This window comes from Dama dama, chromosome 4 (assembly GCF_033118175.1).
Source record: "Dama dama isolate Ldn47 chromosome 4, ASM3311817v1, whole genome shotgun sequence".
Classification (NCBI taxonomy): Eukaryota; Metazoa; Chordata; class Mammalia; order Artiodactyla; family Cervidae; genus Dama; species Dama dama.
Window position 1 is genome coordinate 28,946,046 of NC_083684.1, and position 15,750 is coordinate 28,961,795.

The 15,750-nt window shown below is 48.8% G+C and overlaps 1 protein-coding gene and 1 long non-coding RNA gene across 4 annotated transcripts; one reads left to right on the plus strand and one right to left on the minus strand.

Moving 5' to 3' along the window:
* Nucleotides 1–616: 616 nt before the first annotated feature.
* Nucleotides 617–7,557, minus strand: LOC133053982 (uncharacterized). 3 transcript variants are annotated; one of them, XR_009692359.1, is made up of 4 exons: nt 7,493–7,557; nt 3,778–3,896; nt 2,346–2,411; nt 617–1,762 (listed from the first exon to the last, which is right to left on the minus strand). It is a non-coding gene; the product is annotated as an uncharacterized LOC133053982 (long non-coding RNA). The 3 variants fall into 3 exon arrangements; XR_009692360.1 differs by lacking the exon at nt 7,493–7,557 and adding an exon at nt 7,361–7,404; XR_009692358.1 differs by lacking the exon at nt 7,493–7,557 and adding an exon at nt 5,145–6,105.
* A 2,348-nt stretch (nt 7,558–9,905) lies between these two features.
* On the plus strand, nt 9,906–13,229 carry IRX5 (iroquois homeobox 5). Its single transcript, XM_061134461.1, has 3 exons — nt 9,906–10,154; nt 11,229–11,634; nt 11,784–13,229. Exons 1-3 carry the CDS (start codon nt 9,906–9,908, stop codon nt 12,581–12,583), a joined length of 1,455 nt encoding a protein of 484 aa, XP_060990444.1. The 3' UTR covers nt 12,584–13,229.
* Nucleotides 13,230–15,750: the final 2,521 nt, after the last annotated feature.

The following is a 15,750-nucleotide window of genomic DNA, read 5'->3' on the forward strand; positions in this document are numbered from 1 at the left end:
GAAAAAGCTCATTTTCACATTACTCAGGCTTCATTATGCTAAATCAATATTCGTTTAGTCACTGGGGTTATTGACATATTTTAAAATAAAAGTATACCCTTCAGCTACTGCACTCATTACAGGTAATTTGTCTTGTCAGAGAGCAGGGAATATTATCCTAGTCTTTCAGGGGCTGACAGCCCATGGAAATACCTCCCCATGGTTACAACTGTAAATAATTTTAAGGTAAAATATTGAAAAATCAATGACTGTTTCCTGCAATCTGTCACAAACAAATCAATCATAATCTGTACTGCCAGAGAGTATGATTTGAAGGAGATGGGAGCAGATGTAATTCTTGGCTGGAATCTCTCATTTCAAAATCACTTCACATAATGGTGTCATCATTTAAACACTTAACAGTCAGCGCAACTGCCACTGTAACATCTAGTTGGACAAAACCACAAGGAGGAGGAGGAGAAAATGCCATCACTATTATGTTAACAAACATTTAATTTAAATGGTTGCTGCATTGGGAAATTTCAGCTGAAAACAGTTTTACCTGCCCCCTTTCACAGTTTTAAATTAATCAAGGCTGATTTTCTGTGTACTAATGCTTAATAAATTAGTCCATGACTAAAGCACATATTCCTTTTATTTTAAAAGTCCATTATAGAGAATAAAACTTGGAATTAATAAATAAAACATCTGAATTTTAGAATAATCCATTATTCTATCTATATTTCAAAGACAAAAAAATAGTGTCATAGATGTCAAGATTATACTTTTAAAATAGGTTTAAAGGTCTCAGTTGCCCAGATATTAAATTTTATATTTTCCTTCTATTAATAAATATTACATTTCAACTTTGTAATACTGAAGCACAATTTAGAATGACGAGCAAGACTTAGTCAATTCAAAAATACCCTTGTATTCCATACACAAGCTATACCATAGATTGATATTTTAAAAGCTGGAGTAATAACCCAAGTAATATGAAGTGTAAAAGTTGGTCAAGGTCATAATATTGAATTGTTCTGCAAATGTAACCTGCCTTCCAAGTAATCACTTTTAGATAATTTTTTTCCAGGCCACATGTTAACAGCTCTTCAGCTGCTTCCAACCTCTACCTAGGCCAGAATAAAAGAATCTGAGATTGGTATGCTTCTTCTTCCTATTATGTTAACCAAAAGTGTCATTTGATTTAAAGATTACAGAGTCTTCTTCTTGAAGTTTTTTGTTTTTAACTCTATACTAGCTGTTTAATAGAAGAAACTGATTTTAGCTACTACTACTGTTGCTTACCCATTTCCCAATTATATAATTAGACATCATAAAGTCCTTCATTATTCCATTAACATCCTTCTATATAGTTTGGGGAGTAGATGTTTTTGACTAGAAAAGTATATCATTTTTCTTAAAAAGGAAAAAAATTACATAAATACCATAACACAATTTAAGCCTTTATAAACATTCTTCGAAATAGAATGATTGAATGATAGACTGATATTTTATAAAAGGATTTGACTCTGTTTTTAATTTAACTTGCACAGTCAAGGCAGCAGCAGAGCCTGAAAAGATGGAAGCTTTTCTTTTTGATACAAATTTTCTAATTTTTGATTTTTGTTGTTCAAGAATTGTAGATTCACTCTTGGACACCAACATTAGGTTTTTGACACTGAACAAGCATGCGGAGAAATGCTCAGAGATCTCATCCAGAATAAAACAGAGTCCTCCATTCCATGGGAATCCCTGCAACAGCTGCAGAAAGCAGCAAGCCAACCTAGTGAGAGGAAAGGGAAAGTATTACCCACAGCCCAGGATTACACAGAAAATGGGAAGGACCTAAAGCTGACAGCTAGGGAAGGGACCCGAGCAGCGGAGCGCCCAGCCTCCCACGCGCTGCACGGCCGGCTGGGCCTGGAGAGTGCCTTGGCAGAGCTCTGGAACCAGTTGTCAACCAGCGAGTCTCCCACTCTGAGCTGGGTGGTGGCTGACAGTAAACTGCCCTGCAGACAGCGTGTGCCCCCAGAGAGGGCAACAAAGCCAGGGAGGTCAATGAGGACAGCTAAGCAACTGCTCAATGCGTGCACATCAACCACACACTACAATGACACCTCCTGGGATGGGTAGGCCACCATCACAGCGCTAATTCTCAGCAAGAAGCTATTTTAAGGGTGCTGAGTAGGCCTAGCTGAGATTTCTCAGCCCTCCCAACACAGCAGCTCAAAAACTCAGCAGAGAAAAATCAGATTGTTTCCATACCCCAAATTTAAAGAAACTGCTGCCTCCTAGATAAAGTTCTTATATGTAATAAAGGCGCAGGATTACAGAGAAAAGTATTTTCTTAAAAGAGATAATATTACCTCCCTATCTTCAGAATCTCCTCCTTCCAAAAGCCAGTACAGTGGCTCCATTATGGACAGTAGATTCTTAAAGAGAAAAACAGCAAGAGTTAGCTTCATCTTTCCTACCACTTCCTTCCTTCATTGAATTACAATTTAATTGCCTATACTTCAATTGATTTTATTCCTGAATGATATATTTCTCAAAAAGCATACCTGAACCATTTCCACCAGAGAACATTTAGTATAACCTTCTCAATAAATCAACCATAATCTATTATTGTTGGAAAAGACATGCTTTCTTCATCTTTTCAAAAGTAGGGAACTCCCTTTCACACACCTATTTTATATAAAATGAGAATTAGTTTTAATATATTTAAATGCCATTAATATATAAGTAATAAATATGAATCTTAATAAATTTTGTTGAATAACAGATATAAAATCCAACCAATTTGCCTATATGTTTAGATTTTCCTATATTCATTCTTAGGAAGGAAAAAAAAAATCTAATCCTCTGTCTTTTAAATTCAACAAGTTTATAAGTGGTTAAAAAAACAAAACCAAAACCAAAAACTAAGCTTAAAGACAAACAAAGAGGAATCAGATTGTTCACTGTATAACATTGCTTTGTATCTGTGTTTTCTAAGTCACTATAATACTTCAGTTCTTGGTCATAAATGAAAACCTATAAGGCTCAATCAGTTATAGAAGAACACAAAGGTGCTATTTAAAAACAATTAGATATTACTTCATTTAATATTGAGAATCACTTTAATGCCTTTGAAAGTATTCACAGAGAAGCACTGATTCTATAGCAGACTGTACTCGAGTTGCCTTCTGTAGAATTAGCTTTTTTTTTTTTTGGTCCTCTAACCATCTTTTTTACTTAAGAAAATATTCTCTATCGCTGAATCCAGTATTTTGCTCTCCCCACTAGACAACACAAATATTCTGCACAATTTTTTTTCTTATAGCTTTTCTCATCTGCTTGTGTTCAGCAGCCCCTATTCTGATGAGAAGGGACAAGTTTTGTGCACACCTGTATGTCCTTTGTCATTTAGAGAGTTTAGTACCTATGACTAGAGCTGATACCCCATTATATTTATTCTAAAACGAATTGGGGTAATGAAAATAATAAAAAGCTGGATTTGATATAAATATTTCCTTCAAATAATAATTCTATCTTGATTTTTATGAAAAGCACTGAGTTCATAAATTTCACTATCCAAAGATACCATTAAAAAATAAATCATTCAGTACATTTCCATGAAGCAAAATGCTCCTACTTATTAATACATTGGTAAAATTGTAACAAAGACCTCAAGTGACCTTCTTTCCATTCTGTACTGAGACCGTCCCTATTACCAATATACTTTGGTAAAACAAACACTGATGCTATTTTGGGTTTACTCCCAAATATACAAGCACAACTGTGCAGACACTCACTTACAGATGAGCGAGGGGATGCTCAAGGACAAATTTCAGTCAACACTTGGAGGAACCCCATAGTTCAGATGTGAACTTAGCTGAAAACATCCAAATGTATTATGGAAGCATCATACTCATAACCTGCACAGAAAATAAAAATGATTCTGTTTAAGGAAATATAGAAGTCTGGTTAAATACTTCTGAGATATTAGATAGGAATATCTAATCTAATTTTCTCCAAGGTATCACTTTATATTACTGCAAATAAACAAGTAAAGACTGTATCAAGGTGCGGAATATCATTAACCTGAGAAAAGGCTAGAAAAATGGATTTCATAAAAGATAACTGCAGGAGAAAATTACATTCTCTTTTCCTGAACAAATGTTAAGTGCATCCTCACTAATAAAGATTTAAATTTTAACTACATTTGTATATACTGGTTTTCAATTTTGAAGCATCTAAGTTAATTTACCATGCTAAATTGGTACTTAGGTATACTTCAGCTATAAAAATACTACGCATTTATGCAGAAGTTAAGTCATGAGTACCACACTCCAGAGTAGTGCTATGAAAGCAAACCAGAGTCATTATAACAATATAACAAAAATAACAATAATTCCAAGGTTTTACATCTTTTCAGAGTTGTATCAGCTGCTATTCTATTAAGGACAATTATTCTCTATAAAAACAGCTAACATTTATACCAAAAAGATGTTAAAACTACAGGAGTCAACACAATGTAGACACTGAAGGGAAATATGTAAAGATATTGAGGTACTACCACACAAAACAAGCTCTGCTATCTCAGAGTGAAAAACGTTATTCCAAAATACGATACTGTTTTCATAATCTGTTTTAAAAAACATGTTTAATTCACTCAGGATCACATGATCTCATTTACTTGCACATTATCAACTGAAAAACACTGAAAATTTCCCCAAGATTTCTATACTGTAAAAATATATAGTTACATATTAATACATTAATTATTACTTGGTATTATTTATTAGACCAGATGACAGGTAATTAGCTCATATTCCAGTTTCATCTCTTTTAACATGGCATATCATACTTGAAAATAATAGATGGATAATAACACTGGGATGCTGATACTGGCTGCCAGAAAAAAAAATTTTGATGGGGGAGTTGGGGGATAACTAAAGCAATTATCTCAAAAGTAATGCTCCTGTTTTCGTTTCAGCAAACAAGTCTAAATAAATCATTCTTTGATTTTAGTTTCCCATATAATGCCAGGCAGCTAATTATTCCTGGAGTCATGAGTAAGCTGTGACTCCATACCTGGCCTCTCCGATCATAACGCCTATGGCCTCCTCCACTTTCATTTCCTTTTTCTACAGTGAGTTTTAATATTAAAGAAAAACACTCACACATCTTACATACACACTGATGGACAGCCAGCTTCCAGGAAATCATGAGCTACAAAGAGAGGGGGGGAAATCTTAATGCAATACTTATGTTGAAGGGTATTAGGTGCTGGGTAAGCCAAGGGGTAATATAATCAACAGCATACGTCTTGCTATTGTTTTGGCATTCAGAGATTTGAAGTAAAGGACAGTAATATTATTTTAGTGGTCATCTAGGTTATGATTCAGATCCTTAAACTAATAAGAGCCTAAATGCACTGTCTTCACTTGCTCATCAATTCGAATTTACAGAAACACATTTTGGAAGAAATAAAACAGTTTTCTTCTGTGTCTGGAAATAAAACAAGGCATTCCATAAACAATGTAGCTAAGTACTTGAGAAGAAAAAAGAAAATGTTTTAGATCATGAAAACATCCTAAGAGACTTTTTTAAAAAAATGAAGGGACATAAATTTCTTATATATTTACTTTTTCATTACATTCCTGTTTCTGCACATTAAACATGTCTTCCTCTACATATTTTTTTCTGAATACTAATAAACGTTTGCTTAATAACATACTAGGTTATTCATGCTTTCCTTTCTAAATCAGAAACCATTATTCCACAAAGATGGAGCACAAAGAAAGCAGACAGAGGCATTGCCAAAAAAGCCACAAGTAGTATCAATACATGCCAGAACACTTAACAATGAACTATCATTTCTCTCAAACTTCTACTGCCAAAGTGCTCACAAAATCTGGAACTCAAAGACAGATTTCTAGTGCAATTAAATTCTCCAGAAGCAAAACTGTACAAAAATATGCCGCCTTTCTTATGTCACCATTTTATAGACAACATTTTCTCAGGATCTTAATTAAGATAACGATGCACACCTGTGTCAACATTCTCTGGCAAGACAGCCTTATCAATCATAATCCTTTAAGTACACTCCAAAACAGCAAAGCGATATGACAGAAGCAATCTGTTGCCTTTCCTAGCCTCAGTGTTGTGTCTCTCCCACAAGAATGATGAGATCTTTAAAACACAGCAGATCTACTTTTATAAGTCTTTAAAGTTTTTACTGTAAAAAGTTATTACGCTAAATAAACAGGAATAACCTCTTTTGCACTTGATTTAAACAATGACAACTGTACAGCCAAAACTCTAACAGCAAGCTCCACACCATGTCTTAGCAATACAATTGTGTTGTTATTTTAAAGCTCTAAATTTTAAGAGCAATGCGTAACAGGATCCGTGCAGACATAACAAACCAATAAACCCTTAGGAAGTTTTAAAATTAGAATGTTCTAAAGTCTTTCATTAAGATCAAGGCATGCCTAGCCCTAACCTAAGTGCAAATGTTCAGAAAGATACAAATGCACTTGTAAGCGGAAAAGAAAGAGTCGTCTTAGTAACCTGGAACCAGAGGGAGTTAGTTCCTGCCTGCCGGCAGGGGGGGGGGGGGGGGGGGGAGAAAGCTTCAGTGACAGGAGATGAGTTAAACTACTGCTAAAAGTAAGCAGGCTCCCAAACTGGAAAGCTGATGAATAAAAGGGGAAAAAGAGGGAGGGGAGAGAAAGGAACGCATCCAAGGCTAAAAGTTAAAACCTCGGGTTTACCAGCAAAAACGGAAAGCTTTCACATGAAAACGGAGAAAACACGCCAGATGCTACCCTCCTGCCTGCTAATAATCAGCTCTTCCCTCTCACATATTAACACGAGCCTATCTCAGACGCCGGGCGGCGGTGGCCAGCCGAGCATTAGAGCTATCAATGTGCAAATAAAGCAGAAAATAGAGACATCCTTAAGAAATGAGTCTCAAATTTGACGCAGAGCGCAGGTGACAACCACAGCAACAGAACCATAAATTCTAAATGCTTCAATATCTTTCAGGATTCTCTCCAAGTCCTTGACACCAAAAAGAAGACAGTATTAGAAAACCGGGGGGTGGAGGCGCGGGAAGGAGTTGTAAATATGGTGTGTGTGTGTGTGTTTTGGGGGGGTAGGGGGGGTTGCCCAGAGTGGCAGGATGATGTAATGAGGATGTCTGTGTTGACAGACTCAGATTCTCGGTGGCACAAACCTCCAGGGCTCCATTTCCGAGATCAGCATCCTGGACCAGAGCCGAGAGGGTGAAGCTGCCGCGCGTGGATGGAGGGGACCACGCCCACGCCCGCCCGCTTGGGGGGACCGTCACACCACGAGAATCCCGCCCAACGTTCACGCGGCCCATGCCTACCGAGAGCCCGGAGGGGCGCAGGGCACCACCGCGTCCATCCCGTCCACGGGCGGACGTGGACGCGGCTCGAGAGGCAGGAAGCCCGGCCGAGACCCGGAGGGTACGCGGTGGCAGGGTGGACGCGGGGCTCACCTCTCCTCCGCGGCGCGGGAGCGTGAGCCGCGGACGCTCCCTCGTGGCTGGCGCGAGCCCCCGGCGGGCGGCGCGCGCGGGCCGCTACCGACCGTTAGCGCGAGGGGCTGAGGCGGCGGCGGCGGCGGCGGCGGCGGGCGGAGCCGGGGGCGGGCGCTGTGGAGCTGAAGGGCCGCCAGAGCGGGAGCGACGCGAGCAGGGCGGGGACGCTCCTGGGCACTCCCCGCGATCACCCCGGCCTAGCCCGAGCCCCGGAGGACATTGCCCCCTTGGCTGCCTGAGAGGCCGCCAGCGGTCGGCTCCGCGCGCTCGGGGCTGCTCGGCCTCGCCTCAGTCGCGGCCGGTTCGCTGCCACCTCAGCTGGGCTGTGCCCGCCACAGCCACCGCCGGCTTCCCGTCTCCATGACAATAGGGAGACGACGCCCCGCCCCGCCCCGCCCCCTCGGCGCCTAGACTCTGAGGGAAGCGGGCTCACGTCGCCGAGGGGCGGAGCCTATAGAGGCCAGCGTCCAATTAGAGGTGAAGGCAGGGAGGGATGGGGCCGGGCGATTTCAGAAGTTGTAGGAGAATATCCGCCTGAGGGGCGGAGCCTGGGAGAACTGATGGGGGAGGAGTCTGCGCGCCTGCGTGAAGTCGCGCTGCAGAGAGTGCGGGTGTGGAGAGCGGGCTTGTGTGCCAGACCCTGCTAGAACTTAGGAAATAAAAGTGTATCTCGACTGTCAGAGTCATTGAGGGAAACTTTGTGTCTAGGCATACTTCGGCTTCCGTGTGACTGCATTAAAAAGCCACAAAGTCCCTGATCTACTGGAGTGCCCAACACTGTGCCAGCCCCTGTCCTGGTTCACCAGCGCCCCTGTCTGTCCCAGAGTTCGAGTGCTTCTGTGGCTTGCGGCGGCGCTGGGTGTAGAGACAGGCAAAAAGTCTGTTTTGTATTCTGTGTGGCCTTCGTGGGCAAGGGCTCGGCCTGTGACTCAGTTGTGTTTGCCTTGCCAGCGCCTCGCTGAACAAACAGTGGTTGGGTTGGTTACTCCTCCGCCAACAGCTAGCGGTGGAGCGTGGGCGGGTGCGAGCGAGAGTGCGTGCGAACGGGAAGAGGACCCGCACTCTCCACCGCAGTCACCGCCGGCCTGGCGGGGAGAGCTGCCGGTGATGCAAAGCCCCAAGAAAGGGGCAGCGAGCCATTGCGGGACCGAGGGCGTAATGGAGTCCTCCGGTGTAGCTGCTTCTCCGCCGTCTGGCAGCTCTTGCCCACAACCTCTCTAGAGAAAAGGCTCCCCCCGTAGTACTGGGTCCCCAGTGTCTCCTCCCTCGTCGTCTGGCGGGGAGTTGGTGGAAGGGAGGCTGAACCGGAGACGTGCAGATGTCCAAGGCCTGTCTCTCGCCCACCTGCTGCTGCTGCTGGCGGAGAAGGACAGTCACCCCGGCCTCCCAGCGCCCTGAACGCTGGCATCCATCCGTCTCTCCCTTCATTCAGGGCCCTTCATTCTTGGTCTCCAGCTCTCTCGTTGGTCCTTTAACTAGGGGGAGAAGCCAGGGGAGGGTGGACGGCGATCCGCTTTGGAGCCCAGCCTCCTCGCGAACAAGAAACCCGCTAACTCCGCGATTTACTGTGGCGTAGAAAAAGCGTTCGCTGGCGCGCGGTCCGCTGCCTCGTTCCCTTTGTGCTTCGGAACGGCGGACCGGCCATCAGGACCCGCTTGTGTCGGAACCGCCGCTCCGCCTCCCCGACTTAGCAGGGGAGGAAAGTTGGAAGAGATCGTCGCGCCTGGGATATGATTGTCATCCTGGGGCCGGCGCTCGAGAGTCTGAGTGAGAGAGAGGGAGAGACCGATGAGGGGAGGGGGGGGGGGGGGGAATAAGAGGAAGGGGGAGAGGAGGGCCGCGGAGGAGAGGCGGGCGCTAGGGAGGGGCGAGGGGAGCGCCAGCGAGCGGGAGAGGGAGCCGGGGAGGAAGAGGGAGAGGACGAGGAGCGCCTGGCGGCCGGGTTGGCTGCGGCCGCCCAGAGGCTCCTGCCAGTCCTCCCACCGACTACACCCCGGGAAGGAGGAGCTTCAGGCGCGCACAAGGCGTCAGAATCCTCAATTTCCAACTTAGCATCTTGGCAGGACCTTTGCGAAGCCAAAAGCGGAGCCCCCCAGTGCAAAGAGCAAGGGGGAAAAAGAGAAAGCAACAAGGGAGGGGGGGAAACCCTGCCGGGCGAGCGAGGCGCGCAGAGGAGCGGGCTCTTCGGTCGCGGCCGGAGGCGCGCGGGAAGCCAGCGAGGAGGCGCCGCGGGCCGGAGCCTGGGAGCCGGGGCCCGAGGAGCGGCGGCCCGGGGCAGCCGGAGACCAGGTGCCCGCCCGCTCGCCCTCGCAGGGCGCCGCCCGGCTCGTTGGCGGCCGCGGCGCGGAGCGCCCCATGCCCGTGTGTGGCCATGTCCTACCCGCAGGGCTACTTGTACCAGCCGTCCGCCTCGCTGGCGCTCTACTCTTGCCCGGCGTACAGCACCAGCGTCATCTCGGGGCCCCGCACGGATGAGCTCGGCCGCTCGTCGTCGGGCTCCGCGTTCTCGCCCTACGCCGGCTCCACCGCCTTCACGGCGCCCTCGCCGGGTTACAACTCGCACCTCCAGTACGGCGCCGACCCCGCGGCGGCAGCCGCCGCCGCCTTCTCCTCGTACGTGGTAAGCGAGCGGGAGCCTGGGCGGGCGAGGGCAGCTGGGGCCGCGCGGGGCGGGCGGGGGCTGCGGGGGACACGGGCCTCGGCTTCACCGCGGACCGTCCCGCCGAGCCTCGCGGCCCCTGCGAACTTAGGTGGTTGTCTCTGTCGGCTTCGCCCGGGTCTCGGGCTCAGGAGTTGCACGGAGCGGAGAGCCGCGTCCTGCTCGGATCGCTAACTTGGCGGAAGCGGTTTTTTTGAGGGGGGGGGAGAGGTCGCTTCAAAGAGCAACATTTGGTTCAAACGTGAGCTCTAGGCCGTCCTGCACATTTTACTCTATTTCATTTTGGGGGGTTCGGCCATTTGGCGAAAAGTAGTTCAAAAGAAATAGATCCGAAATCTGAACAGAAGCGTGCTCGGTCTGTGTAAATGTGTTTGGCCTCGCCTTTAATTAGTCCTCCAAAATGTTGCAAATCCGTAATCCTATCTTCGCAATCCGATTTGGAGGTATTAAATTTCTGAAAAGTCGGGCGAGCTGCGGTGCATCCGGGATTTTTCGGCCGGGTGCACTTTCTGGAAAAGCGCCGTGGCTTCGGTTTGGGGTAACACTTTTGGAGGGGTGGGAGTGCAGGGACAAGGCTTGGCTCTTCGTTTGCCTTTCTCTGTGGGGGAAAAAAAAATTCCTTGACTTCCTTTGCTCACTACCCTTGTTTCTACTGCGCAGCCACTCGGGCGCAGAGAGCAGAGTCGCCGCCGCTGCCCGGGCCTTTCTCTAGGTAGAGGGGCCTGGCCTCAGTGGCCGGATCTGCTCACGCGGGGGAGGACGTGCCCAGCCAGAGGGGGGCCTACCAGGTGCAGGGGAAGCCAGGACTGCTCCAAGCGCCTCCAAGGACTCAGGGATTGGCGGCCTCCGCTTCCTTCTAAGGAGGAAGAGGGGTTGCCCCAGGGTCTGAGCCCTCCAGCCCTACCCCAGGGGAAGCCTGAGTGCGGGCCTCGCTGCCCGAAGACCCCTGGGCGCAGGGGAAGCGTACTTCGGTCGCCCAGGTGGCTACTGGGGACCTCGGCCCACTCTCATGTTCTCTCTGCCGGTTCCCTGCAGGGCTCTCCCTACGACCATACACCGGGCATGGCAGGTTCCTTGGGGTACCACCCGTATGCGGCGCCCCTGGGCTCGTACCCGTACGGGGACCCCGCGTACCGGAAGAACGCCACGCGAGACGCCACCGCTACGCTCAAGGCCTGGCTCAACGAGCACCGCAAGAACCCCTACCCCACCAAGGGCGAGAAGATCATGCTGGCCATCATCACCAAGATGACCCTCACCCAGGTGTCCACCTGGTTCGCCAACGCGCGCCGGCGCCTCAAGAAAGAGAACAAGATGACGTGGACGCCGCGGAACCGCAGCGAGGACGAGGAGGAGGAGGAGAACATTGATCTGGAGAAGAACGACGAGGATGAGCCCCAGAAGCCCGAGGACAAGGGCGACCCCGAGGGCCCCGAAGCAGGTTGGTGGACGCGGGAAAGGGTGTGTGGAGCCCAAGAGGGGCCTGGAGAGGGGGCGCCCAAGGCCTGGAGGTTGGGGACAGGGCTTTTTGCCTTTGCGGGTGGGGACCTGTGGCCTCCGCGCCTCTGACCGCCTGGGTTTCACCCGCAGGAGGAGCAGAGCAAAAGGCGGTTTCTGGCTGCGAACGGCTGCAGGGGCCGCCCACCCCTGCCAGCAAGGAGACCGAGGGCAGCCTCAGCGACTCGGATTTTAAGGAGCCGCCATCCGAGGGCCGCCTCGACGCGCTGCCCGGGCCCCCCCGCGCCGGCGGGCCCTCCCCGGCCGGGCCCGCGGCAGCGCGGCTGGCCGAGGACCCAGCCCCTCATTACCCCTCCGGCGCGCCGGCTCCGGGCCCGCACCCAGCCGCGGGAGAGCTGCCCCCCGGTCCCGGAGGGCCCTCGGTCATACACTCGCCGCCGCCGCCGCCGCCGCCGCAGGCGGTGCTCGCCAAGCCCAAACTGTGGTCTCTGGCGGAGATCGCCACATCCTCGGACAAGGTCAAGGACGGGGGCGGCGGGAGCGAGGGCTCTCCGTGCCCACCGTGTCCCGGGCCCGTAACCGGGCAAGCCCTAGGAGGCAGCCGCGCGTCGCCAGCTCCGGCGCCATCGCGCTCGCCCTCGGCGCAGTGTCCCTTCCCAGGCGGGACGGTGCTGTCCCGGCCTCTCTACTACACGGCGCCCTTCTATCCTGGCTACACGAACTATGGCTCCTTCGGACACCTTCACGGCCACCCGGGGCCCGGGCCAGGCCCCACCACGGGTCCGGGCTCGCATTTCAATGGATTAAACCAGACCGTGTTGAACCGAGCGGACGCTTTGGCTAAAGACCCGAAAATGTTGCGGAGCCAGTCCCAGCTAGACCTGTGCAAAGACTCTCCCTATGAATTGAAGAAAGGTATGTCCGACATTTAACGCGGGCTGCGTCGGTCCCGGACTTTCCTAATTTATTAAAAAAAGAAAACATGGCCTTGGCAGTTATTTTTCCATCAACATGAGAGAAAAGCAAAACTACCCCTCCTACTAAAAAGTTTATAGTACATGGAGATGGATGATATAAAAATGTAAACATCTCCACACACCCACAGAAATGTCTTAACCAACTGAAAAGAAAAATTTAAAAAAGGATTTGTATTAAATCTTATTCTGTATATTTAATGTAGCATTTTTGTATTTAAATTGATAATTCAATATCTTTGAAGTAAATTATGAAATTAAGACACCTGTACAGGCATTTAATGTTTTTTTGTAATATAAATATATACATTTGTGTTTCCCCCAAAACTGTTTCATAGTTTAAAAATACAAGTTTAATTTAATTTTTTTACACATATTGATTTTTTTCTGGGTATGAGCTAAAGTATTATTACAGAAAGGAAACAGGTTATACTCTTAGATTTGAAAAGTAAAAGAAACTGCAGCCGCCTTTGTAAAATGCAAAATATTTAATTAAAAGAGATTTTAACATAATCAGAGCCACTCATTACTTGTTAGAAGCCTCAATAAACTGTCCATCGCCCTGGACAAAAGGTGCAAACTGCAACTTTTTTTTCCGAAGTGGGGAATGAAAGGTTCCACCGAACCCAGTTTGCCAGCGGGAAACCGTAATTAGGCTTCGAGCTCCAGGGAACGTGGCCCTGCCCGGAATGCAAATTTGGACCACTGATGCGGGCTGCTTTTGGGGGGGGGGGGGGTGGTGGTGATTGGACCCTGGAGGAGGGACGAGAGAGACCCAAGTGTGTGCCCAGAAGGGAGAAGAGATGGCAAAGCCAGTTAGAGACACGCACCACCCGAGCTCCAACGCTTAACCTAATTACTTCCAATCAGTGTCGTGTTTTATGCAAAGCAATCAGCTGGTGAACTTTGCTAATGAGTTCGATTTTATGCCGGATTTAGCCCTTATTACTATTTCAAAGGTGCTCTGGGCTAATGTGGGCGGGAAGCAGTTGGGGGATGCCAAGGAGAAGGCTTTCCCAAGTCACTGTCGTCTCTACCCCTTCAAAATTGGGCATTGATCTCTTCGCTGGATTTGATTAAATTAGTAAATGTTCCATCCGCGACCGTGCGGGTGGTAGGCGGCCGGGTAGATTCCCCGCGGAGCCGCGGGGCTGGGGCCGCGGGACCAGCGAGGGGACGGTTACCCCCTTTCACAGGTAGGTGTCACACTTGTCCTGAATTACAAGCCTGCACTTTGCAGAGTCGGAGATTGGAGAGAGAGGGGGCGGAAGTGGGGGAGGGAGCACCACAGGCGCTTGGGGGAAACAAGGGGAGCCCCGGATGGACCAGAAGAGTCCCCCGCCCCACCCCACGGACCCCCTTTTTGGACAAGAGGCATTCAGCAGTTAAAGGACATTTGCCCAGATAATGAGGCCGTTGTGGACTTGATCAGGCTTGTCGTCACCTTAGCACTTCTCCCATCGCGGATTCAAGAGTCCCGAGTAGCTGCAAAAGTATTTGAGGTTTTATTTTCTCCGTTTAATCCGGCACATTTCATCTCGAAACGAAGGCAGGTCGGGTCTCAATCCCAAAAGAGGAAGAGAAACCGCCCTGCGCCCGAGGCCCGCTAGCACTGTCGGTGCTCCAGTCTGCATTTGGCGCTGGAGATGGAGAGTCGAGGACGTGTGGAATTTCGTGGGAAATTTTCACTAGTCGGGGAAGGGGAGGCTTTAGAGCAAAAACATACGCCAGCGAGGGGAATTAATTTGCTCTATTAAACCCAAGCCTGAGTGTAGAGAGAATGTGTTTGCACATAACACCGGTTTAATTAGGCTAAATCAAAATGCACATATTTGCATTTCTACTCAAGACTACTTTAACCCTACTTGGTTTTTTAAACACCGCCCAAACTTTCACGGGAGTTTTTACTTTTGCTACTTTTCCTTTTTCCTTTAAACCTGCAACGGGGCTCCTTTAGCTTATTCGAATTTAAACAAGTTTGAAAGCCGCATTGTGCAGATGTTTTGGCGAACAGCAGTCGACTTCAGAGTTTAAATTAGTGAGAAAATTCACGCAGGGAAAATGGTTTCAAAGTTGGAAGTGTGAATGATTAAATATGCATGAGACGACCGTATTTTACTTTGTCCCTTTAATTATAAATGATTTTTTTTTAAAAAACAATTGAATTCCAGAGATGGCTTGCCCTACCCCCCGCGCTCCAATCCCCTCCATCCACAACTGCCCCCCGCACACACAGCCCGGTTCACAGCTCCCCCCTCCCGCCCCCCCCCCCCCCCCGTTGAATATGCAACCCCAGGAATCACCTTCTCTTTTAAAAAAGTCAGAAGAATAGGCCAGTCCCCTTCTCTTAAGAGAAAGTTTAAGGACGACATCAACTCTGCGGGATTTGGAAGCACTGGCCCTAAACCCTGCCCAGTGATTTTAAAAAGAAAATTACAGGCCTCCTCGTGTTCCCGGGAATATGCAAATGGCGAGGCGCGGGCCTCCCGGGTCTGATTGCCGAGGCTCGGGGCTGGGAGCCGAATGCCCGCGGGGGCTGCCTGGGAACGGGAGCCGCGCACCGGGGAGCCCGCGGCATTTCTTCCCAATGAGGGGCTGCGGGAAGCGCCTCCAGCTGGGCAAAGAAACCTCCAGAGGTTGGAAGGCTGATGCCCAAATTCGCTGTCCCCTGCCCGCATCCCTCCTACCCTTGGCCTCTAGAGTTTTCTTTGCGTACTTCGCCCTAAGTACAAGCCCCAAATTAAGTTTAGGGTTTTCTCCTTTGCAGAGCTGGGGTTCGCTGACCAGTGGTTTTTTCTGGTGTGTAGAGGCTTTTCAGTTTGGGGGCGGCCTGCCGGGCGGATCGAGGTATGTGCGGTTAAGACATGTCTCCCGCGTTTAATCCCAGAAGTAGTGGCTTGTCGTAAAGTTCCAAGTCCCTCCTAGAGCCTCTGAGCCTCTGCTTGGCCGCATCTTGGACCGTGTCGAAGGCGATGCTCTCTGCAAGGGGCGGTGGGGCGGGGAGGGCGCAAGGGGGAGAAACCTTCCGGCCTGTGCCAGGGGTTTGTTCGCACACTTGAACTGGGGCGCGTAAATTACGCGATGCGAAGCAGCGCCTAAAACACCTCGGTGCTGGGGTTGCGTGG

Excerpts from the sequence above, each read along its gene's own strand:
- IRX5 (XM_061134461.1), top strand. The coding sequence starts at position 9,906 with ATGTCCTACCCGCAGGGCTACTTGTACCAGCCGTCCGCCTCGCTGGCG. Across the intron at positions 10,155-11,228 it reads CCGCCTTCTCCTCGTACGTG|GGCTCTCCCTACGACCATAC; the intron begins GTAAGCGAGCGG and ends GGTTCCCTGCAG. Across the intron at positions 11,635-11,783 it reads CCCCGAGGGCCCCGAAGCAG|GAGGAGCAGAGCAAAAGGCG; the intron begins GTTGGTGGACGC and ends TTTCACCCGCAG.